This window comes from Mustela putorius, unplaced genomic scaffold, assembly GCF_011764305.1.
Source record: "Mustela putorius furo isolate JIRA1106 unplaced genomic scaffold, ASM1176430v1.1 tig00000275_pilon_pilon_pilon, whole genome shotgun sequence".
NCBI lineage: Eukaryota > Metazoa > Chordata > Mammalia > Carnivora > Mustelidae > Mustela > Mustela putorius.
Genome location: NW_025421341.1, coordinates 27,623,505 through 27,646,048, shown reverse-complemented (window position 1 = coordinate 27,646,048; position 22,544 = coordinate 27,623,505). Strand labels below are relative to the sequence as shown.

The following is a 22,544-nucleotide window of genomic DNA, read 5'->3' as shown; positions in this document are numbered from 1 at the left end:
AGACATTAAGTTTTCATACGTGTTTTTTAGAACATTATACATTTAAAGTGGTGTATTTTCTCTAAAAAAGGCAAATAGAAGCAACCACCAACTTTCTGTCTCTACTTAGCTTTCTTCAATAGGTAAATGACTCCTGTTGAATTCATACAAACTATATTTTGGTTAAAAAGCCTAAAATTAAAATATTGCTTTTAGGTTATTCTTTAATATTTTTTCTCTCTTTTGGGATGATTTCATCTTGTCCTTCCTTTGAGGTTGTGTTCTTTTAGCTAGTTAGAGGTTAACTAGAGGTGAGATTTTGGATCTTTTTAAATTAAATATTCACTTAGAAACATATATGCAATAAAAGTCCTATGGTGATTTAAATAATTAGAACTACATTATTGTATTACATAAACTCAGCCACTTATTTTTTTAAGAGTTTATTTTATAATATTTTTTAAGTAATAAACCCAGTGTTGGGCTCAAACCCATAACCCCAAGATCAGGAGTCACACGTTCACCGACTGAGCCAGCCAGGCACCCCTAGCCACTTATTTTTTTTTCCTGTTGGAATCTATTAGGAAAATGCTATTGTGTACCCACAGGCTGAATTCCTTCTGATAATACCAGTAAGCAAGAAATAGCAGATTTCAGCATGTTTATTTAGTAAATATTTTAATATATATCATGTGCAGATCACAAGTTTATTGTGTGTGCATTTCTCTTTAACATACGTACATATAAACACTTGAGTATATGCATGTATGTCTTTTATTTTGCTTGGTGGTAATTAGTCATACATATCTAACATTTAATATAAATAACTTATTACTGGTTTAAATAGCCACACATATTTTGTGGGTTTTCTCTTGTCCATTTATTGGTACTCTCAAATCTTAGGGGTAACAGGTTTTCTTAATATTACATGTCATTTAATTGCATTCACTATATACACCTTGAGAGTCTCACATTAAAAGACAAAGGTTTAGATCTTATACTACATCTGTATTTCTTTTGTCTCCAGTCATCTTCCATGGATATGAATGTTGTCTGCCCTACTCAAACACTCTAACCACCTGTACCCATCATACCTGGCTTCCTTTACTAAAGCATTGTTTCTTCCCATACAGAATATATATGAGGAATTCATCATTTGCAACCAACCCTTTTTCTGCCTTTTTGCCAGAGGACTTGAGCTAGACAGCACTATCGGCCAAGGGGTTATAGATTCACCCACATCACTGTGCTTAGGATTGGAAAGAGGGAGACTGGCAACAGAAATAGAAAGGGAAAAATGATAGTGAAGTATATCTTGATCCTTCACATATATTAATTTTTGATCAGAGTTAAGCTTCATAGGAATTATACTAGAGTTTTAGAGATTATGTTTACCGTCCCTTTGGGTTGCCCAAGACCAGAGAGGATAAATGACTTGCTCAAAGTCACATAGCCAAGGTTAATGGTACAGCCAGAGCTCACGTGAAGAATTCCTAACTCCACATCTAGTATTTTTGTATTCAAAAATCTGCTGTAACTGACAAATCCACTTTAGAAAACAGTTTAGTAATTTCCGTATGATGTGGTACTTCCACTTCTAGAAATCTGTCCCAAGAAAAATGAAAGCATATATCCCCAAAGGATTGTACCCATTCACAGCAACATTGTTCATAGTAAACAAAACTGGACACAGCCCCAAATACCCATCAGCAGTTGAACTAAATGTGGCATATCCATACAATAGAGTACTATTCAGCACTACAAAGGAATGAAATACTGATAAATGTTAACACCATTATGAACCTCAGCAACTTTATGCCTGGTGAAAAATCACACAGGAAAGGTTACATATGATTCAATTATATTAAATGACCAGAAAAAGAAATTTGTAGAGAAAAAGAGAGAAAGCAGGGGTACTGGAAGTGGTATTGACTACAAATGGGCCCAAAGGATTTTTTGGGGTGATGGAAATAGTTCTAGAACTAGATTGTGGCCATTGTTAGACAACTGTACTCTTAAAATGAGTGGCATATAAATCATACTGCAGTAAAGCCAGAAAAGGGGGAAACATTAAAAATATTCCACTCTAAAATTCATAATTTACTCTGAAGATTACATTATATGTGCCTTTTTGTCCTGTAATTCTTATAGATAGTGCCCTTTTACGAAAAACAGTACAATCTGACCAAATTCTTTTGACATCTGTCTTAAGAACATTTGGTTTCCTAAGAGGTTAAACTTGCTAGTGTCATATATATGTTATATATGATACTAATCTGACCCCCCCACACCCTACAAGTACCATAGGCATGTAGTAGAGTTGGAACTTGCAGTGCTTGCTGGAATTACCAGTATTTTCTATTCTGTGAAACAGCCTGATGCAGAATTCTGTCACTGCTGTTTCACTGCTTTCAGTATCTCTTCTGTATTTTGCTCTTACCAGTTATTTGTGTTTACTAAGTCAGTTGTATTTATTTTCAAGTCTGTTTATGTCAGTTGTACTTGTTATTAATACATAATTTAATACCCTGTAAATCAATAAAATGGTGTTAAAAATGATAAAACTTTTTCTTTGGTAAACTAGATTGAATGTTTTAGAAAGACTTGACAAAGGCAAGTCACTAAATATTGGTTCAAATTAGATATGAGTAATTAAAAGAATAAGGCAGGGATCGTAATAATCTAGAAGGACTTTTTTACATTCAGATTGCTTCACAAATGTCTCTAGTTTTCATGCTCCATCTTAATGAAACAAAGTAGAAAAATTGCTATGAGGTGAGAGTGTTTGTAAGAAAGAACACTGAACTCCAGTCACAGGATTCTTGTTCAAAGATGGAAGAAAGTTTTGATAGCTCAGTGAACATGTATTGTTTTAAATTAAAATTTTTAAGATGCAAATATGTGAATGTACATTTGTTTTTCTCTTTTTACCAACTATGTTCAGTTAAGCAGCCAGTTACTAGCTTTGATTATTTAGGGTGAGAGTGATACTGTATATGGTACTGTTTAAAACTGTAAACATCAAATTTACAAATGATTTATGCAATAGAGTATTTTTATAACACAGAAGATTCTTGGTGCTTTTTAAATGTTTAGATTTATGTCAGCTTTTATTGTGTGCATCCTGTTTCATGCTGAAAAATAAGGCAGAAGCTCTTGGGTGGCTCAGTTGGTTGAGCATCGACTCTTGATTTCAGCTCAGGTAGTGATCTCAGGGTCATGAGATAGAGCGGTATTGGGCCCAGTGCTCAGTGGGGAGCCTGCTTAAAATTTTCTGTCTCTTGGGGCGCCTGCGTGGCTCAGTGGGTTAAGCCTCTGCCTTTGGCTCGGGTCATGATCTCAAGGTCCTGGGATCGAGCCCCACATTGGGCTCTCTGCTCAGCAGAGTCTGCTTCTCCCCCACCCTCTGTCTGCTCATGATATTTCTCTCTATCAAATAAATAAACAAAATTTAAAAAAAAAAAAGGTTTTCTGTCTCTCCTCTGTATTCTCTGTCTGTCCCCCCCCCAATAGTTGGGGAGACACAGAATTTAAGATTTTGAGGTGGACATGTAAAGCTTAAGAATTTATTGGAGAGAGAACACCAAATGGGGGATGACCCCAGTGCTGCTGGAGTGTCCAGGGATGGGTTCTGGAATGGGAGACGGTAAGAGCTTCCTCATAGGATTTGGCAGCCTCTGCTCAGGGATAGGGCTGGGTCCAAGGCTGTGGAGCTTTCAGGGGCAAGGTCAGACAAGAAGTGGATCCCCATCACCAAGCTGGGCTTGCCTGGTCAATGACACGGGGATCAGATCCCTAGAGGAAATCTCTCTTCTTTCTGCCCATCAAGGAGTATGAGATTATTGAGTTTTTCCTAGGGTCATCCCTCAGGGCTGAGGTTCTCAATGTAGTAACTCTGCAAAAGCAGACCAGTGCCGGTCAGCAGACCAGGTTCAAGGCATTTGTTGCCATCGGACATTAGACTGAATACGTTGGTCTGAGTTAAGTGCTACAAGGAAATAGCCACTGATATCCAGGGTCCCATCATCCTGGTCTAAGCTTTCCAGTATCCCCATTGGGGAACAAGATCGACAAGCGCCACACTGTCCCATGCAAGGTGATTGGCTGCTGTGGTTCTGTGCTAGTATATGCCTCCTCCCTGCCCTTAGAGGTACTGGCATCGTCTCAGCCCATGCTCAAGAAGCTTCTGATGATGCTTTTGGTATTGACTATTGCTCCCCCTCAGCCAGGGGCTGCACTGCCATCCTGGGCACCTTCGCCAAGTTCTGATATCATTTCTAAGACCTACAGCTGTCTCACCCCAGACCTTTGGAAAGACTGTGTTCACCAAGTCTCCCTATCAGGAACTCACCAGTTCTTGTAAAGATCCACACCAGAGTCTCTGTGAAGAGGACCCAGGCTCCTCATGTGGCCACCATGTTAGTTTTATGCAAAGGAAAAAAACGAAAGCATATTTAAAAAACAGAATTTTATCAGAGAGTCATCTGTGAAAATTCTGAACCTATTGAAGTTGCATGATTTTAAAAATGTGAGCTTCTGCCAAGATGATACAGAATGTAGAAATGTGAGCAGCAAAGATACTAATCAAAGAGTGGCTTTCCTTGTAGCCAGGAGGGGTGTGCCCTGGAGGAGCTGAATGGAGGAGGTTGTGGGAGTGATGTCACATGAAGAGAATGGTGCTAGGGGAGAATGTAGTTAGCCCTTGTTGGTCCGTGCCATTTCGGTTGCATCACTGATACCGTTGAGCTTCTGTTTATGTTCACCTGGTGGCTTTGCTTGGTGTTGCATGTAAGGACAGTGTTCCTTAGAAAACTTGTAGAATCACAGTTTGCAGTGGTTCTTAACTGGTTTGGGATCATAAATGCCTTTAAGAATCTGGTGAAAGCTAGTATTATGTACCAGCAGACACACAATAGTTTCATAATTTTTGGAAGTTTTGAGACTGAGGCCCAGAGAGATCCTGGTTAAGAACAGAAAGAAATTCTGTTGCTAATCCTTTTGTGAATTAAAAACTTAGTAGTTTTATTCCAGTGTATTTTGGTATAAATATGGATTTTCAAATAATGCAGAAAATAGGACTTGCATAGCGAATAATTCTGGAATTTATGTGCTGTATAAAGTTGAGGACATACCTGTAATCAAGTTGGCAAGAACTTGAAAATAAGAGGACTACAAGGAATCTGTTTGAAATGACAATAACTAGAGGTGTTCTAATTATGTAGTTCTCAGTGCCGCTGTATTACAAGCATTAAAGCCTTTTAATATTTACCAGTAAGCAATCAGCTTAAGTTACATGGATCTTTATTTATTCAGCTCTTAATTTTACTTCATAGAATATGATCTTTAAGTACGGTATTTAAGGAAGTATGAACCATGTTCATGCATGGTATGGCTCTGGAGAGAAAGGAAAATGTTTCTACCTTGCTGTCTACGTTTCTCCTCTGTTTTCTGCTCACCTGCCTTTCCCTGGATGTGGTGGTTCCCTGGCACTTTTTTTCTTCAGGTTTAATGGGTGATCACCTATAGCCAATTGTTTGTAAATTGTACAGTTATAAACTGTAAAGACTGACTTTTATTCATTTGGGAGGTGCTAAAAAATTCCATGGTGCTTGAAATAGTTTGAAGTGTTTCTCACCTGAAAAATGGGCTGCTTCTGGAATTTTATTTCCTGTATTGTAGCTCACAATGATTATTTTTATGTTTGCAGGAATTGTGCACATGTTTCTATGATTTTGTTTTCACTGCAGGACCGTGTATATGTACAACAAAATAATGTGGAGAATGTCTACAATTTGGGATTAATTATTTTTCGCGATCAAGTTGTACGTTATGGGTGTATTAGGGATCACCTACGACAAACGCTATTGGACATGATTGCAAGAGAGCGGAAAGGAGAAGTTGTAGATCGGTATAATCATCTTTTTATATTTTTATGTTTCGTTTTTTTTAGTGGTTAATATCTTGAGAACCGATTTACCGTCTAGGACATAATGAAAATCCTCAAAAACATTTTTACAATTAATAAAGTTATCTAGATTTTAACTTAAAAGCACATAGCCTATTATTAGAAGAGACCATCCTGAACTTTTATTTAATATACTTTTAAAAAAACAAATCAGCCATTAGTCTTCCCTTTTGGTTTTTCATGTATTTTTTTATGCTGGCATTTTGTTCTTCTTTACTGTGTGAGATAACATTTTTTGTTCCCTTTGTCTTTCTCTTTAAAAGGCTTTAGGCTAGCCTTCGTTCTTAACACATTTGAAGAAAAGTGTTGAACATAATGTACTCAACTCTCCCATGCCCCTTGTGTTAGGTCACATTGTCTCCCCTTCTTGCATGGCTGCAGTATCATTTTTGTGACACTGCAGCTAGAACGGCTTGAAGCATGGAAGACTGCTTTCTCTGTGTGTCTGCACTCAGAGCAATAGAGGAAGACTTGTAAAATTCTTTTTATTTCAGCTTTGGTGCTTGGGCAGGGTTTCCTCAAAGCCTTTGGATTAGGAAAAAAAATTTATAATGCCTCAGAGTAGCTGCGTATTGTACCCGTGTCAAGCAGTATAGCCTCCCCTCTCTCGTTACTGCTTTCTGATAGTTTTTTTAACTGCACAGAAATACTTAGACATTTTAAGTGCATTTTCTTTCAGATTTTAAAGTTCTAACAGTATGAGGACAACTTGAGATAAATGGCTCTATAGTCAAGATACGCTTTTGGATTAAAAATTACTCTAAATCCTTATGTTACAAATGAGTTCTTTATGGGAGCTGGGTCACTTTGATATAAAAAAATGTTCTTAAGGTCTTTCTAGCTACTTCTCTTGCCTTTTTTTTTTTTTTTTACTTGAATCTTTAATATAACTTGATTATCAGGTGGTTTAACTTCTTTTGACAGAGGCGCAATAAGAAATGCTTGCCAGATGCTAATGATTTTAGGTCTTGAAGGACGATCCGTCTATGAAGAAGATTTTGAGGCTCCTTTTTTGGAAATGTCTGCAGAATTTTTTCAGGTAATCAGTGTAGATATAAATAAGTGCTTTTTTAAGATAGTCTCAAAGTAACCGAACATAGCTACTGATTTGAACATTTGACCCTTTTCTCCTAAGGCCGTTTGAGAAGGAGGGTAGGTACAGAAAATACCTTCAGACACCTACTCCCCATGCTCACATTCCAGGGAAGAAACCCATTGAAAAAAAATTGGAAGAGTTTGGAGTTACATACACAATTTTTTAAATTATGTGTTATAACATACAAACTTAGAAATAACTATAATATTTTATTATCTTTACATGTTATAAATTATTTACCATAAATTCACAGGCAGTGTATCACTAATAAAGTCTCACTCTTCAGGCTTTTGGTAGTATTAAGTTATTTGTAAAATAAGTACAGAAATGTGCATGATCTCATAGTGCATATATATATATTTTAAAGACTATTGATGAGGAAATTAGGAATTTTGCAGTATAACAACCCAGAACTAGCTAAATTGCTAAAAGTGAAGTTAAACTAATACTAATTTGTAATGAAATTAACAAAATCTAAGTGTAAGTAAGATAATGATAACAAGGCATCCTCCTGAAAACCTCAATTACAGTAGGATAAGCTTTATAGTGTTAAAACAGACTTAGCTGAACACTGAAAGATTTTACTCCCAGTAGTAGGCTTTTTAAGAAATGAATGAATACAAAGTTAGAATACTTCTTAATAGTTCAGTATAGGTCATTCATAAGAGCCATTGGATGTATTTAAAGATGGAACTCAGGTTTTGGTGTCATTTACACATAAACAAAGAATGGACTTGCCCTTTTTTTTTTTTTTTTTTTTAATTCATTTGTTGCACATCAGGAAGACCTTTGGGGCTTGCACTGGTGAGCCTGGACCTTCCTTTATGAACTGTTAATTTTATAGGAGACAGGCTATATTTTCTAGTAATGTAACAACTAATGGTAGATGTATTTGACAACATTTTTGACCTTTACATTTGTTTTAATTTCCTTCATTACTTTGTAGATGTACCAGCAGAAGATTAATTGTCAAGATTCCAAAATGTGCTGCACTGATATGTGTATGAATGTGCATATATACATAATACATACTATTTTTAACAGTGAATGGAGACATGGTCTCACCAAGAGTTTTATTTGGTGTGTTAATGTCCTTAGAAACTGTATTATTTTCAAGGATTAAAACTACTTTTTGTAAGAAAGTGGGAAGTATTATTAAATTTTATACATAGTTTATATCAAGAGGTCTTCTGTTTTGTAAATCTTAGATATATTCCTGCTAATTATATGCTAATTCCTGATTAGTCCTGCTATCATATAGGTTAAGATAATTCGGATTAATATTTACAGTTTAGTGGAACTTCTGTAAGGCTGGTGTTAGCAGACAAGATTAAGAGTTACTTAAAAACTCTGTTTCTCAAACTTCAGTGTGTGTGTGCACACATAACTCCTTTGAGATTGGGAGTGGGGTGGCAGTTGGACTTAACATAACTAGCAGTATGTCAGCAGAACTATGATAAACATTTATGAGTCTTTCTAATTATACATAAAACAAGTCAAAAAAGACACTTCCACTCTGATTTGGGGTCAGTTACTTCATTCTATACTTTTGACCCGTAATGGCATGTGCTTGCTTTTTCTGCTATTTGAAGTACATTGGCAAAGTTTGAAAAAACACTGCTTAAGGATAATGTATTGATGTCTCTTATGTGATAAGTGCTTTCAAGGATATAATTCAGACTATGTGGATATGTATGATAAACTATAAAATGTTAATAGTGCTTATGATATTTAGCTTGGCTTGTGATAAATAATTATAGAAACACAGTTAAAAGAAGAAACACATTTTGCTTCTCTGTTTAAAAAAAAAAAAGCAAAAAACGTGCTTTTTATTTGCAGATGGAAAGCCAGAAATTTTTAGCAGAAAACAGTGCTTCAGTATATATAAAGAAAGTAGAAGCTAGAATTAATGAAGAAATAGAACGGGTGATGCACTGCCTTGACAAATCAACTGAAGAGCCAATAGTAAAGGTGGTTGAGAGGGAGCTCATTTCCAAGCACATGAAAACCATAGTAGAAATGGAAAATTCTGGGCTAGTACATATGTTGAAAAATGGAAAGACAGAAGGTAAGTGTCAGCAATTGAAATACAGTTAAATCTTTATAATTCTGCCAGGTTCTTAGTAATTTTTAAAAATTTTCCTATAATTAAAATAGATTTAAATGTCAGTCTTAAAGTTATGTGTGTCATTAATTTATTAATTGTTACTTTGATGAGGTTTAAGTGTAAAGCTTTACACTTTATTAATGAAGATTTTTGGTGTTTCTTGTTAATTGAATGGCTCTTTTTTCCTATCTTTCTTTTTAGTCTTCTCACTTTTTTGTTTTTCTTAGCCCAAAGGTCTAATATTCCTGTTTGGTTTTTTTTTTTTAATGTACAAGAGACTAGGGTTCAGCATTGCTCCATAGTCTCTATGTGATTTTTTTTTTTGTGATTCTTCTTAATGTGACATTCCAATCATAAAATTTCTGTAGGCTTTCCTTTGGCAGTGAGTTGTGATAAGGGGGCTGGAAATGGAAAAATAATGTCTTTCATGTGACATTTCAGATAGATTAAGTAGATTGGTTTTGGGAACTTTGAGGTTACAGACTTCAGAGAAAGAAGAATTGCTTTATAAAAGTAAAGGTACACAGTTTTGAGATAACTGTAGCATTTATTTTTATTGGGTTTTTACCCTTTTTTTCCTAAAAACAGTATTTTATGATTTCCCTATGAGAAATTATAAGTAAAAGTAATAGTCACTGTTGTCCTTGTTTTTAATTTCTGAATTTTTACTTCAAAACTGTGACTTTGGAAATTACTGATTTGCTATTAAAAAATAAACAAACATGGTACTCGTGTTATTTTCCTGCTTCTTAGGTGATATGTTAGTGGCATTTTGCTACTACTTATAAAAGAAACACATATTGCCTGTTGAAGTTAAGAGCTTGACAGGGAATGAAAAACAATTTTTAAGTGAACAATTTAAAGGGGAGGAGGGATGTAAGAGGAGAGAAAAAGTAAGATGATGGGAAAGGAGGTTGTTTTCTGTGCTTCCTCTAGTGTAGTCCTTGCTTTGTGTTTTGAAATGCTTATATTTCTACTTATTTCTTCCTGAAAGTTGTATGTAAATTTATTTGATTAAACCAGAGAATGTTGCCTTTTTTTTTTGTTTTGAAGATTTTATTTATTTATTTGACAGAGATCACAAGTACACAGAGAGGCAGGCAGAGAGAGAGGAGGAAGCAGGTTCCTCACCGAGCGGAGAGCCTAATGTCGGACTCAACCCAGGACCCTGGGATCATGACCTGAGCCGAAGGCAGAGGCTTTAACCCACTGAGCCACCCAGGTGCCCCACCTTTTAAAAGATCCTTCTTGGGATGCCTGGGTGGCTTAGTCAGTTAAGCACCTGACTCTTGATTTCGGCTAATTCATGATCTCAGGGTCCTGGGATCGAGTCCACGTTGGGTTCACGTTCTCACTGTGGAGTCTGCTTGAGATTCTCTCCCTCTGCCCCTGATTCCGCTCCTGCTTGCACTCTTTCTCTCTCTCAAAGTAAATAAAATCTTCAAAAAAATTACTTTTGGGGGGTTATAACTTATGCCAAATGTGAAACTGTAAGATTTGCTGTATATAGTTTACTTTAGGACATACATTGCTGAACACTTAACTTTTAATACAGTTTGATCTTTGAAAGTCACTGAAACAAATTTTAGAAGCCCTTTTTGTAAAGCTTGGATCTAACTTTTTTTTAAATATATGCAACTTTAGTTTTAAGTTCTAAATAACTGTTAAAATGAAGACCTGGAGAGGTAAATTATAGCCTGTCCGTCAAATGTGGCCCACCATCAGTTTGGTTAGGGGGGCAGAAAAATCAAAAGAAGAATAATACTTCACTGCATATGAAAATTAAATGAATTTTTAGATATCAGAGTCCTTAAGTAAAATTTTATGGGAACATAGTCTTGCCCATTCATTTCTGTGTTATCTGTGGCTTCTTTCTTGTTACAGTAGCAAAACTGAAGTAGTTGCAACTGGGACCATATGGCCAACAAGTCTATAAAGTATTTACTCTCTGGTACTTTACAAGAAAAAAATCCCCAGCCCCCAGTCTAGAAACTGCTATTCTAATTACATTTTCAAAAGTTCTCTATTATAAAGCTTTTTATATCATTGTATGGTTTTGACACAGTCTCGGTAAGTTCTTATTTCAGAGAAACAGCAGACATAATAGGAAAGCAGTTTAATATTGTAAAAAATAATAGAAAAAATGGACAGAATCCAGAATTACTCATTCTAAATAAGAATAATATAGTGAGATAAACCACTTTTTAAAATATAGGTATTGGCCTAGGAAATCACCTGGTAAATACTAGGGATTGCTTTGAGTGAAATACTAAGGAATAGGAATATATGCTAAAAGTTTCATATAAACTTTGTCATGGTGTGTAATGAAATAAATTCTAGTATATTTTATTTTATTTATTGTCATGTTGTTTGAACTTTGAGATAGACATACCCAAAGATATCTGTAAGATTTTTAATTGGTTTTTATTATGTTGACTACTAGTTAACACAATAATTGAAATTATTCTTTTGATAGATACTGTGTATTATTACTGGACTTTAGATTGGAATTGTGTAGGAACTCAAAGCTGCAGTTTTCATTTTTTTGTGTGGCTTTTTTATTATGCTGTATGGGCGTCTTCCATGTGAAGTAAAATGTTTTCAGACATATTGATGCCCTCAAAGCATCTTATCTGAAAGCTGTATTTCATAAGTTGCAATAGTAATCTTTAGCCTAATTTTTTTCCTTTTGTCTATTTTGCTGGGTGTTTTTGGTAATTTTTTACATGATCAGCAAGTGGTAGTGAAAAGTTGAAAAGTAAGCTTCTTTAAATTCACAAGTCAGAATAAATAGATTCACATTTTTTTCTTAATTCTTAATGTAGTTAATTTGTATGTTCTTTCTGATTGCAGACCTCGCTTGCATGTACAAGTTATTTAGTCGTGTGCCAAATGGCTTGAAAACAATGTGTGAGTGTATGAGTTCCTATTTGAGGGAGCAAGGTAAAGCCCTTGTTTCTGAGGAAGGCGAAGGAAAGAATCCTGTTGACTATATCCAGGTAAGCGAATACAGAAGATTTTCCTTAAGTCTGTGATAAAATAATTTTGACACATGCTAATAAAAAGTTCACTTTTCCTAAGCTGTATTTTGTATTTTTTACTCTTAATTTTCCCAGTGGAAAAATGTAGTATATGTAATTATCCTAAATATTTTAGGATTTTGTCAAGTATGTATGTTTATATCAGGGAACCAAACTGCTACTTTTCATTCATTAACCTGTTTGATGAAGACCTTGTTTAAATTGTTTCAGGAATGGAAATCACTACTTTTTTATATGCTTTAGTGTTCTGTACTTTGGGGTATGAGAAAAAAGTAATTATTTTCAGTTAAATACTTTCTGTTTGAAAATATTGTGTTTTTAAGCAATACTATGAATAAATTATGCCTCAAGTTTTTCATATTTCAATTTAAATAATTGCTTTTTAAAGCTGATTTTTTTAGGCTTTACTCAATCAAGACAAAGAAGGTTGTTGTGGGGAAATAGCACAGAGGTTCTTTAGTTCATCTTCAATAGAGTAATACATAAATGGAAAATGGACTATTTCCCTCATTGCTGACATGTTTAATATGGGCTTAGATAAGTCTTGAAAATAATAATACAGAACCTATAAGTTTAATACCGCATGCACCCATTTATTACCAGCAAGATTAGATAAATATACCTGATAGTAAGTGTATTGTTTATAAAAAGAAAATTATTATATAATGTATCCTGAATTTCTTTGTTTCTGTTTGGAAGGGCTTATTGGATCTGAAGAGTAGGTTTGATCGCTTCCTCCAGGAATCGTTCAATAATGACCGGCTCTTTAAACAAACTATTGCGGGTGACTTTGAGTATTTTCTCAACCTCAACTCCAGGTCCCCTGAATACCTCTCATTATTTATTGATGATAAGCTGAAGAAGGGAGTCAAAGGGGTAAGTATTAAAGCATTTGAAAACACATTATGTTTTATTTGTAGATTTAAAATTGTATATAAAATTAGGAAATACGAAAATAGGACATGTTGTAGGTATGAAATAAAGCCTCTTCCTTTGCTTTGGCTTTAAATTTGTGCTGTGATGTTTGAAAAGGATTGTTTAAGGTATCTGAAATGGTTAAAAGTATTTTGACATTTCACTTAATGTATAATTTACATCAGAACCAAACAGCTACACAGCCACAATTGTTCAACAGCCTGTGGACTGTGAGGGTTTGATATGCTGTAGAGATAACAGGGAACTAGAAGACAACTATCATAGCATGGAATGTTGCTTGCAGTCATCTGGTTCTGGGAGTTACGTATCAAACAATAGTACTTGGATACCAAGAATGTGAAGGAGTAGATTAGAGTTGCTACCAGAAACTAGTTTGAAAGCCTTTATTATGTATCTGGGATCTTGGAGCTTACTATTACTATAGCAAAGAAAAATTAAGCATATTGTGATCACACATACATTGGTCTTGTTAACTTCATCTTAGTGTATGTGAAACAGAAGGGGAAACGGCAAATGGCCATAGGTTTTCAGTCAGCCATAACAATTATAACAATGAAGAAACAAACAAGAAGATCACAATAGGAAAGAACATTCATTTAGTCTTCATATTTTTAAATGTATGCTTAATAAAATCTGCTACAATATCATTTTACTCTTATTTAAAAGAACAGAGGCCTTTTTAGTTTTAATTAAATAACCAATTATTACTCTTCTCTTTGCACAGAAGAGCTGATAGGAAAATACCTGTCTTTTACTTTTTAGTTTCTGCCTAAATGCTATAAAAAAGCATTGTAAGATTCTTTTTTGTGATTAAAATTTCATTTCAGGGGCACCTGGGTGGCTCAGTTGGTTAAGCCTCTGCCTTCGGCTAAGGTCACAATTCCAGCGTCCTGGGATTGAGCCCCACGTAGGGCTTCCTGCTTTGTGGAGAATCAGCTTCTCTCTCTGACCCTCACCCTCCAATCCAGCTCATGATCTCTCTCTCACTTGCTTGGTTTCAAATAAATAAAATCTTTAAAAAAAAAAAACTTTTTTTCATTGCATTTGTTCTTAGTGATCCGTTAATCCAGCCAGTATCCCCTTATTTGCTCCATCAGTGGTAGTCCTCTAGGGAAGGGAACTCCAGTCCCTGATCCATACTGCACTAGATGAGGATGTAGAAGAGTGGTGCTCCTCTAAGAGGCACGTTCTCAAACTAGGTCCCTCCTGACAACATCTGAACCAGACTATTTACATGGTTTACTTGTTTTTGTTTTTGGGGGTGGGTAGGGGAGAAGGAGAAGGGAGAGTGAGAACCCCAAGCAGGCTCCAAGCCTAGCACAGAGCCTAATGCAGACTCAGTCTCACAACCCTGAGATCATGACCTGAGCTGAAATCAGATGCTCAACCGACTGAGCCACCTGGGTGCCCCTGTCCTGTTTTTAAACAGCAGATGAACTGTGGTGCTATTTTTTTAGAACTAAAGTTTTATAGTAAATAAATTGTCTTTTCATTGATTTTGCAGCTAACGGAACAAGAAGTAGAAACAATATTGGATAAGGCAATGGTCCTTTTTAGGTTTATGCAAGAAAAAGATGTATTTGAACGTTATTATAAACAACACTTGGCAAGGAGACTTCTCACAAATAAAAGTGTTTCTGATGACTCTGAAAAAAATATGATATCTAAGTTAAAGGTAAGGTGTGTATAAGCTGGAATGTTGTGCCCCTAACTAATGTTTATCACATGATTGAACGCCACAATGTGATTAGAAAATATTTAATTGATTTAAAATGGTTATTTCTGTACATTAATAAAGCTTTGGTTTTTTGAGCATGTTGCACTTAAGTTTGTTTAGGTTCTAGGACATTCGTAGTTTGCTGGAATTCCTTTTGATGTGGCAGGACACATTCACAGAGATCTGGGGGAGGAGGATTAGTGTGAGGGATACAGGAAAAGGAGTATCACCATTTAGTTTGATTTCACAATATCACCTGAGCTGCCTATTCAACACAGAGGGTTGTTCCATGCCTTTAGTGAGTGTATTGGGATCCCCAAAAGAGTGTGAACCTGCATTTTAAAATAAAATCCATGGGTTACTCTTAAACACACTGAAATTTGGTAGCCATAGGCATAGTGCAGCTATTGGAAAGATTTAGAAAGGCTGTCAGTTACATGAAGAATTTACTTTATATATTTGCATATAGAAAAATCCATTGTTTATTTTTGTATATTTGCATTTTTCTTCCACAGACTGAATGCGGATGTCAGTTCACTTCAAAACTGGAAGGAATGTTTAGGGATATGAGCATCTCAAACACAACTATGGATGAATTCAGGCAGCATCTACAGGCAACTGGGGTAAGATTCTCCATTAATTTCTACTTATGTGTATGTATCTTTGTGAAGTCTTTTGTAATGGGCATTTCCTCCAAGTTAAACTGAGCTGGTATCATTTCTTTAAATACTATTAGTGGCAATATTTGTATTGTCTATTTATACCTTAAAAAATTATTCTCCCCCATATAAGCCCCTCCTTTTTTTTAACTGTTAATGTTAAAATTTTTTTTCTTATTCTCCTAAAACTTAGTTTATCCTCTCCACTTGAGGGAATGTGCTGAAAATTTAATAGAATGATCCCACTGTTTATAACCATTATAGATCGTGGAAAGAAGACAGGGCCTGGGCAAGCTTGCTCCGTTTAGTTAGTACTCTTCCTCTCACTTTACCCCCTAGGATTGTGAGATCGTAGAATTGTTACCTGACCTTCCTCTATGTACTTCAGTGTTCTCATCTGTAAGACAATCAGCATAAAGGGGTCTCATGTTCTCAGAGCCTGTGAGAGATGAACAAGGGTATAAAAATGCTGACATTAGTGTGTTATAAATATGGTTTTGTATTGTAACTCCCAGAAGGGCAGTAAAGCTACAACTTACATGGCTTTGGAGTCCATAGGGTTTTTGTGAGAATTTAATGTTCAGAATTTTGTTTCATTTTTTTTTTAACTGTTTTTCAGCTTCACCTTAAGTTTAAAGAACTCCACAGGTTTTTCTTTAAAAGTTTTCTTTCACAAGTTACCATATACAACTTCATAATTAAGACTTATAACAGCCATTTTAAAAAATTGGAGGTCATTCCTCTTTCTTCTCTCTCTCTCTTTTTTTTTTTTTTTTGAGAGCGAGCAAGCGAGAGCATGCAGGGCAGGGGGCGTTGGTGGGGAAGGGCAGAGGTGGGGAGAGAGAGAATCTTAAGCAGGCTCCATGCCCAGCACAGAGCCTGACAGGGGCCTGGATCACAACCCTGAGATCATGACCTGAATTAAAAATGAGTCAGACGCTTAATCAGCTGAGCCTCCCAGGGTACCCCCATTCCTTTGATAATAAGGTATGAAACCATCGCTTAAACTGCTCCCAGTCTCAACACAGACATATTGTGTGAAAATACCTAATTCTTTTTTTGTTGTTGTTTTTTTAAGATTTTATTTATTTATTTGACAGACAGAGATCACAAGTAGGCAGAGAGGCAGGCAGAGAGAGAGGAAGGGAAGCAGGCTCCCTGCTGAGCAGAGAGCCCGATACGGGACTCGATCCCAGGACCCTGAGATCATGGCCTGAGCCAAAGGCAGCGGCTTAACCCACTGAGCCACCGAGGTGCCCGAAAATACCTAATTCTATAGAAATAGATGCCCGAAAATACCTAATTCTATAGAAATAGATGGGGGTGGGGTGGGGTGGGGTGGGGTGTGTGTGTGTGTGTGTGTGTGTGTGTGTGTAGGCAGGCATTCTAACTCATTCCGGTCTTTCCCCATTGTAAATAGTTAACATAATTTGCCTCATAAAAGTTTATTGTGGACAAGGGCTGAGAGCAGGAAAGATACAAGTCTGTGACAAATAGAAACCTTGGGCATGAAGTGTATAATGTGGTTATCCTAGATGCTTTTTTTCTTTTTTAGATAGTTTAGAGATTTGTACTTGATGCTATCTGATACATTAATATAATTATATTTTCATGTGATAGCATTATTGTTCCTGTTGATGTTTTTCTTACACTAATCCTACACTTACTAAGTGCTATAGGGATACAACCTGGTCTGAGTAAATATATTGTTGAAATAAACCATCTGTAAGAGATATGTTCCTGGATGGGTTTAACAGTCTTACTCTTCAATATTTAAGTGTCTAATTACCTTGTCTGTGATCGGTGAAGGTCTTTTTATAAGAAAATTATGATGTTCACTGTTGACCACTTCGTTACTGTTGCTCATTTTAAAAAAGGGGAGTGGGTTAGTTGTTTAGCATGATGATTTTATCAGATCCTGTTTGCCTTTGTTATTTTCTGTTATAAAGTTTGTGAATTTTTCATTTATCTTAATAACCCAAGTATATCTTATAGTCTATGGTAGAATATTTATTTAATAGTTTGTTAACTGCAGTAAATAGAGTGCTTATCAAGATTCTCAAAGTTACATATCTGTTCATCAGCTTGCAGTTTCCACTTACTGTAAGGCCATTATTTGCCTGTAGTTGCTGGCTTTTTATAATTGTTTATGCTAAGTATCTTAAACTGTGAGTCTTTTTAAGCCTTAATCTGCATTAGGAACATTTGATGACAAGTGGCAAAATAATCAGAACAAATACTGAGCTTTCTGAAATCTTTGAGTCCTTTTAAAATACCACCAGTCCTCAAGCAGACCTTTCTCTAACTTTATTAAGTGCTTTTGGCCTATTGCAATATATCAAGATAGTGGCTCTTCTATTTACTTTTCAAAGTAATAGAACACATGGTTTCTTAAAATTCAAGTAATATTTGTGGTATATTTTATTTTGATAAATCTTAATTATTATGCTGAAGGAAGTTTTAAGTAGTAGTCCATTTTTTTCTTGCATTTTTATTTTAAAAACTGGAACAGGGGCAGGGAAACCAGGCTTGCTATTATATTTTTGTTTATTTATATCAGCAAGTCATATCACATCCCAGCAGACTTTTCTGATACCTCAGTCTCTGTATACTTGCCCCTGTCATGTACTATCTTTGCAAATAAGTTGAATGTCTTCAAAATATTGCTTAAAAAGCTACAGGAAGAGGAAATCGAGATGACTAAAGCAATAGTTTTTTGAGGTTGTTTTTGGTTTTTTTTCCATTTAACAAATAACTCGTTAAGTGCTTTCCATGCCGAACATTGTTTGGGCACTGGGTATACAGCAGAGAATGGAAGAGACTTCATTCCCTTCCATGATGGAACTACCATTCTCATCTGGAGACAGATGACAAGCAAGCACATAGCACCTTACCTGCGGTTAGGAAATATGGAGGAAAATTGTAGTGGCATAGTGGTCAGGGAAGGCGTCCTCTAAAAACTGACATTTTGAGGAAAGATTTGAAGTTTAGAGAACAAGCTATGTGGGTACATGGGAGAAAGGAGAAAAAACTGTATTGTCTTGGGTGGACTGAACCAAGTTGTGACACCATTACTGCCACTTGAAAATGCACCAACTCCCAGTGCCAACCTCTCTCTGCTCATCATCTAAGATTCTCTCCTGTGGCCCTCTCTCCTCCATGGCATCTAAGATTACTAGGTCAACTTCTGTTTTATTTATTTACTTATTTAACAAAGAGAGAGAGTGGGAGCACGAATGGGGTGAAGGCAGTGCAGGGAGCCCGAGATGGGGCTTGATCCTGGGACTCCTGGATCTTGACCTGAGCTGAAGGCAGCTGCTTAACCAGCTGAGCCACCCCGGCGCTCGGCCCCCCACCCCCACCCTGCCAACATCTTTAAAATTGAGTAGTTACTTGGTAGGTACTTGTAAAGAATCTGAGTGTGGCATACTTCTTGATATTTATGAAGTTTAACTGTCCCTTTAAAAAAATCTGCATCACTAATCACCCAGGTTAGGTAAATACAGAAAAATGGTTAGAACAAGCTATGAATATCAATAGTAAAGATAATATTTCACCCTGAGAAATTCCTACAATGTGCTTTCTAGTTTTCTTAAAAATTTATACATAAAGAAGGAAACATCTAACTGTGACCGTAACACTAGCATATATTTTGTAGAGGTGGTTATCAATTATCCAGTATTTGTAGAGCACACTGTATAGAACTAGATCTGCAGTACCCTATGCAGAGGTGGTTAAATTAAGAACTACATATGAAAACATGGAAGTTTTGATCATTGTAGTTGAAATGGGAATGGGATATTAGAAATGGGTTGTTAAGATGGTAAAAATATTTAAAATATTTAAATAAATAAAAATATTTAAGATGAAAGATTAATATCCTTAAAATGAAACGTTCAAAATCCTCTTTAAAATGATACTGATAGGGCCCATTGACATTTTAGCTAAAAAAACCCATAAGGGTCAAAACTTCACTCTTCTCAGTGACACCAGTAAGACTTCGTTTGTATGCTAAGAGCTTTCTTTTGGTCATTATTTTAAAATCAGCATCTTAAGCAATATAGGGTATTTGCCAGGATAGTTAAAATTTTGAAAACACTGATCTCATCTTTAAGAAGATTTATTTGTTAGATATTGGACATGGAGCTGAATACTTGGATAGCTCTAATGCAGTGTCTATATGGAATGGAAAACAAATTCTAGTTAATTTGAGGGAGACATCTTTTTTATCTTTCATACAGGTATCTTTAGGTGGTGTTGATCTCACAGTCCGGGTGCTCACAACAGGATATTGGCCCACTCAGTCAGCCACACCAAAGTGTAACATCCCGCCAGCACCAAGACATGCTTTTGAGATATTCAGAAGGTAAACATAGATCAAACTTTGTAAGTACAAAAATTGTCCAGAGTTGAAATAAACTTGGGCATAAGTGTGTCCTTGATTGAGGATGAATTTACTCTATTTCTTACCTCATGTTCAAAAGGAGAAATTGTTCTTTATGGTTTTTAATATGTAAAAATGAGTTTCATAAACTCTTTGAAGAGAACCGTTTTCCATGGTTAGTATAGTTTGCATTGTTGATGTCTGCCCCTGGCTTAGAGCAAATTCATGGCTGGGTTACTATGGAGAAAAGTGATCTTATGGATAGTAGCAGATGAGCAGCAGGCCAAGGGGCAAAGGATACTAATAGAGATTAATGTTTCTCTTACACGAAGATGCTTACTAAGGGTTGTTATCCTGTAGTTTATAATTCCAAATGTATAAATTACATGATTCTCTAAAACCTGGTTTGATTTGCTAAAGGTTTTACTTAGCCAAACACAGTGGTCGACAGCTCACACTCCAGCATCATATGGGTTCTGCAGATCTCAATGCTACATTTTATGGACCAGTTAAAAAGGTAAATATTGATAGTTTGAACATACTTACATAAAGTAAATTAAAGTTAGTTTATAGAACTCATTGCTGGTTTTTGTTGATCTGGATAAATAATGTATTTCTCCTAAGAATTTCCCTACTTGTTTGAAATACTCTAAAGGGGAAACTGGCGTTAACTTCTGTTCTCTCAATTTGGCTAGCTTCATTGGACAGTATGAAGACTGTATCAGTAGCCCTCCTTCAGGAATATATAATACAATTGTGCATTTTATTTATAAGATTAAATTTGAGACAGTATTGCATAAGAAAATAAACTGTCCCTTTTCAAAATTCTCAGTCTTTTATAATCCTTACTTCCAATAGATCAAAACCAGGAAAATTAATGAGATTTGTGAGATAAGCAACATACTAGTAAAGTGATTATTATAAAAATTAGCAAGGCACTAATGAATTGCCTTTGTTTTTAAAATGTAATTTCTTTTTTATATCAAAAATTGTGAGGTTTAGACCGATAATTTACTTTCATTGCTTGCGTTTAAATCAAATCAAAGTCATTTGCCTTCACATAGAACAATAATAAAAAGCTCTTAGAAAAACATTAAGAAAAAATATCCAAGTTGTTATTTAGGCAGCAAATAAGTTTTATTCTTTATTTTAATAAAAGTGCTACTGGTTTCATATGTTACTGTAACACATTTTTTTACTACTGTCAATGTCTACACATTCTGATTTTTATATTTAATTGAAATGGGAAGTATTCTTTGCAATTCATTTACTGAATAGTGTTTGACACTGCTATACATTTGAGTGTAAGTGGGAAAGTTAAGGATACAAAAAACTCAACTTTTAATTACTCCTTGCTTTTGTGTTAGAGGAGAGGGTTTTTCCCTAGATAACCATGTTTTCTTTTGAAGTTTTATTAAACAGATCACTGGGTTTTAAAAACAGTTCATATGTTAATTACTGAAGACTTAAATTTCTATTTTGTACTTAAATCATAGAGCAGGAACAAGCTTAAGGATGGCAGAGGTTTTCCCCTCCATCCTGTGCTGTTATTTGATCTCTTGCTGTGATCAGACCACACTGAAGGAAACCCCTACTACTTTTGGGAGCTTATAAAATGGCAGTGTTATCTTTTAAATCCATTATCCCATTGTGTACTATTAAAATAATTACAGCTGTAACGATAAGTTATGTTGCTTCATTTTATCAGATACATTAAAATGTTCATAATGAGGAAAAAAAGGACAGTCCTTTAACAGAAATTTAGTGTGTGTGTGTGTGTGTACACATACCCATACACATACCCATTTTTTAAGTGACATTTCCTTTTCATGTAGAAATTAGTTATATAAGGGAAGAAAGAGTTGGATAATATAGTGCTTATCTTTGAAAAACATACAGTTAAAGGTATCAGGAGATAATTTTATCTTGTTTATGTTTCTTAAATAATGAAACAGGAAGATGGATCCGAAGTTGGTGTTGGAGGGGCACAAGTAACTGGCTCTAATACGCGGAAGCACATATTGCAGGTCTCCACTTTCCAGATGACCATATTAATGCTCTTTAATAATAGAGAAAAATACACGTTTGAGGTATGGTGTGGTTGTATAAATTTTAAGCATTGTATTGTCTCTGATTCTCACCTGTTACTGGAGTGTTGCTTATTTGAGTAACCCGTAAAGCTGTTATTATTTGAGTATTATTATTATTACTGTTGTTAGTATTAAGTAACCTTTGAATGCTGTTTGAGAAAACAGCATAAAACTGTAGTGAACAGTTTATGAACTTTATGAACACCATACACATATTAGGTCCCATTTCATTTAGTTTGTTAAAAATTAACTTTATGGAACCATAAGTTTACATGATAAAACATGTCCCGTCTGAGTGCATAATTTGATGAGTTTTAATAGATCTATGCACTTGTATAAGTGCCATCACAATCAAGGTATGGACTATTACTACCTAAATTTTTATACGCCTTTGCAGTCAGATCCCTCCCCCTGTGCTCAGACTGCCAGTGATCTGCTTTGTGTCATTATAGGTTAGCGCTGCCTTACTAGGATTTCAGATCAGTGGAATCCTAGAGTATGTGTTGCTGTTGTCCAGTTTCTCTCACATCACATTTCTGAGATTTGCCCATGTTAGTGTGTGTATAGTTT

The 22,544-nt window shown here is 35.4% G+C and overlaps 1 protein-coding gene across 3 annotated transcripts in view; it reads left to right on the top strand.

The window, feature by feature from the left end:
• The window catches only part of CUL3 (cullin 3), a 91,395-nt gene that overhangs the window by 55,726 nt on the left and 13,125 nt on the right, over positions 1–22,544 (top strand). For 2 of the 3 annotated variants that reach the window (XM_045078788.1, XM_045078789.1), the window contains 10 exons: positions 5,727–5,887; positions 6,869–6,983; positions 8,880–9,108; positions 12,001–12,146; positions 12,888–13,064; positions 14,629–14,799; positions 15,357–15,464; positions 19,742–19,866; positions 20,305–20,401; positions 21,840–21,974. In XM_045078788.1, the coding sequence (XP_044934723.1) occupies positions 5,727–5,887; positions 6,869–6,983; positions 8,880–9,108; positions 12,001–12,146; positions 12,888–13,064; positions 14,629–14,799; positions 15,357–15,464; positions 19,742–19,866; positions 20,305–20,401; positions 21,840–21,974 (1,464 nt within the window). Of the gene's footprint in view, positions 1–2,972; positions 2,979–5,726; positions 5,888–6,868; positions 6,984–8,879; positions 9,109–12,000; positions 12,147–12,887; positions 13,065–14,628; positions 14,800–15,356; positions 15,465–19,741; positions 19,867–20,304; positions 20,402–21,839; positions 21,975–22,544 lie in introns of those variants that run through there. The other variant, XM_045078790.1, reaches the window with a different exon arrangement.